At 68.1% G+C, this 772-nt stretch overlaps 2 protein-coding genes across 2 annotated transcripts in view; one reads left to right on the top strand and one right to left on the bottom strand.

Moving 5' to 3' along the window:
- PC (pyruvate carboxylase) overlaps positions 1-772 on the bottom strand; it is a 103,754-nt gene that overhangs the window by 10,749 nt on the left and 92,233 nt on the right. The gene's annotated exons all lie outside the window — the stretch shown is intronic.
- The window catches only part of LRFN4 (leucine rich repeat and fibronectin type III domain containing 4), a 3,693-nt gene that overhangs the window by 1,528 nt on the left and 1,393 nt on the right, over positions 1-772 (top strand). Inside the window, 2 exon segments of the mRNA XM_010837799.1 lie at positions 289-402; positions 405-769. Of these exon segments, the coding sequence (XP_010836101.1) occupies positions 289-402; positions 405-769 (479 nt within the window).

Here is a 772-nt window from a genome sequence, read left to right as displayed (position 1 = left end):
GGGGGAGGCTGTGCCCTGCACGGTCTCAGGCGAGGCTGGCAGGCGGGGCCCAGGGTGCTGGCGTCTGTGTTTTAGGCACGCGGGCTTAGCCACTCGGGCACTGCTCTGTGATTCTTCACAGCCTCTGAGGCTGGCCCGGGGTAGGCCTGGGTGTTGACGGGCACACCTGTCTGCCCTGCACCATCTCCAGGGCCACACGTGCCTGTCTGTTTTCTCTGCCTTCTGAAGTGAACACACAGGCTCCTGTGGGCCTAGGGAAGAGGCTCTTCAGAGCTGGGACCTGGGGGCGTGTGGTTGGGGGAGGGCAGTGGGCAGTGAAGGGAGCTTCAAGGCCTTGTGGCCCTTGGCAGGGGGAGGGGGCGGGGACGGGGGCTTGGACCCCAGGCCTGCTCTCTGATCCCCTGCCCTTGCCTGCAGGATCGTCCCAGCCTCCAGCCATCACTTCCTGCTGAAGCACCTGGTCCCGGGTGCCGACTACGACCTCTGTCTGCTGGCGCTGTCACCCGCCGCTGGGCCCTCTGACCTCACTGCCACCCGGCTGCTGGGCTGTGCCCACTTCTCCACGCTGCCAGCCACACCCCTGTGCCGCGCCCTGCAGGCCCACGTGCTGGGCGGGACCCTGACTGTGGCCGTGGGGGGCGTGCTGGTGGCTGCCTTACTGGTCTTCACTGTGGCCTTGCTGGTTCGGGGCCGGGGGGCCGGGAACGGCCGTCTCCCCCTCAAGCTCAGCCACGTGCAGTCGCAGACCAATGGAGGCCCCAGCCCCACACCC

The sequence above is a fragment of the Bison bison genome, unplaced genomic scaffold (genome assembly GCF_000754665.1).
Source record: "Bison bison bison isolate TAMUID 2011002044 unplaced genomic scaffold, Bison_UMD1.0 scf7180017864080, whole genome shotgun sequence".
Taxonomy (NCBI): Eukaryota; Metazoa; Chordata; class Mammalia; order Artiodactyla; family Bovidae; genus Bison; species Bison bison.
The sequence above is the reverse complement of the archived record's forward strand: the minus strand, read 5'-3'. Positions and strand labels throughout refer to the sequence as shown.